Source organism: Ostrinia furnacalis, unplaced genomic scaffold (assembly GCF_004193835.3).
Source record: "Ostrinia furnacalis isolate ACB-3 unplaced genomic scaffold, ASM419383v2 OfSCF4309, whole genome shotgun sequence".
NCBI lineage: Eukaryota > Metazoa > Arthropoda > Insecta > Lepidoptera > Crambidae > Ostrinia > Ostrinia furnacalis.
In genome coordinates this window covers 1-1226 of record NW_021134548.1, presented here as the reverse complement: position 1 = coordinate 1226, position 1226 = coordinate 1, and the positions used below count along the sequence as shown (strand labels likewise).

The window sequence follows — 1226 nt, the reverse complement described above, 5'->3', positions numbered from 1 at the left end:
GGTGTAAATCTAAGGAATTACTTACTTTGACACTATCTCCCTGCTCTCAATGAAAGCTTGCTTTGTTTTGTTTTTTGGAACTAAGACTACTAGATTATTATTTTTTGTAACTAAGTTTGTAACACATCATAATTAATTATTATAACAACAATGCTTATTTACTAAAGCTGTTTAACCCTACCCTCTGACCCAAAATTCTACTAACAGCACATAATATTGAATTATAATTTTTTTTATGGTTTTGCGGCTCAATTTATTCAACGCAAAGATGTATGTGTGGCATGGCATGCAATGAATCTATTTATTTTTACAGGTTACAGCTCATGATCTTATATGCACAACATGTTGGACCCAAGCCCAAGATACAACACAAATGCATCTACTTCAAATCTTAGCAGAAAATGTGTGCTTTGCAGTAGAACACTAGAGCCTAGAACACGTTCACATCAGCTCATGTCCCTGAGAACTAACACTCAACATCATATTAACATCAGGAACATATTTGTGGAACGACTAACTCCATTAGAGGTAATGCACGCTAAAGTCCTTATTTAACNGTGGAACGACTAACTCCATTAGAGGTAATGCACGCTAAAGTCCTTATTTAATAAAATGTTATTGGCTATACAATCAGTCTAATTCTTGTAAAGTTATTGGTTTCTGTAAATTAATACTAAAATAAAATAATTTAAGTGCGGGACATTAAAAAACTGATAATTTTTTTAAACTTATTTCTAATTATTATTATTTTTAAACAGGTTACTGCAAATGACTACATCTGTGGGGCTTGTCACTCATTATTGCAAAGAGAAACCACACCTACTTCACAAGACTCTCCAGATATGCCAACTGGTGCCCCGGTAGGTCACCAACAAGTTTGTGTTGGATGTGGTTGTTCATTATTGCGAACTTGAAGTCATTGTTTGGATACAGAGAATAATCAAGATATATTAAACATTGTTCGAAATTGGATTCAACCCAGAGAGGTAAGGGCCCTGCCAGTTTTATAATACAAAAAAATAATTATGCCGGTTTATTATAATAATAAAAAAGGTTTTTTCCGAATCAGCCTTCCCAGCCTTCAACTCCTTCCATTGCTTTCAATCTGCCACTACTCTCATCCATACAGGTTATACAGGGTGGAAACGATAAGTGATCTCACTCGATTATTTCTAAACTACACAAGATATCGAAAAACTGGTTACTCATCCTGAAAGTGCTTCACG

At 34.4% G+C, this 1226-nt stretch overlaps 1 protein-coding gene across 1 annotated transcript; it reads left to right on the top strand.

Annotated features, from left to right (window-relative positions):
- The first annotated feature begins 276 nt into the window (after positions 1-276).
- LOC114359314 (uncharacterized) lies at positions 277-961 on the top strand. The gene is made up of 2 exons (XM_028313643.1): positions 277-528; positions 759-961. Exons 1-2 carry the CDS (start codon positions 334-336, stop codon positions 912-914), a joined length of 351 nt encoding a protein of 116 aa, XP_028169444.1. The 5' UTR covers positions 277-333; the 3' UTR covers positions 915-961.
- Positions 962-1226: the final 265 nt, after the last annotated feature.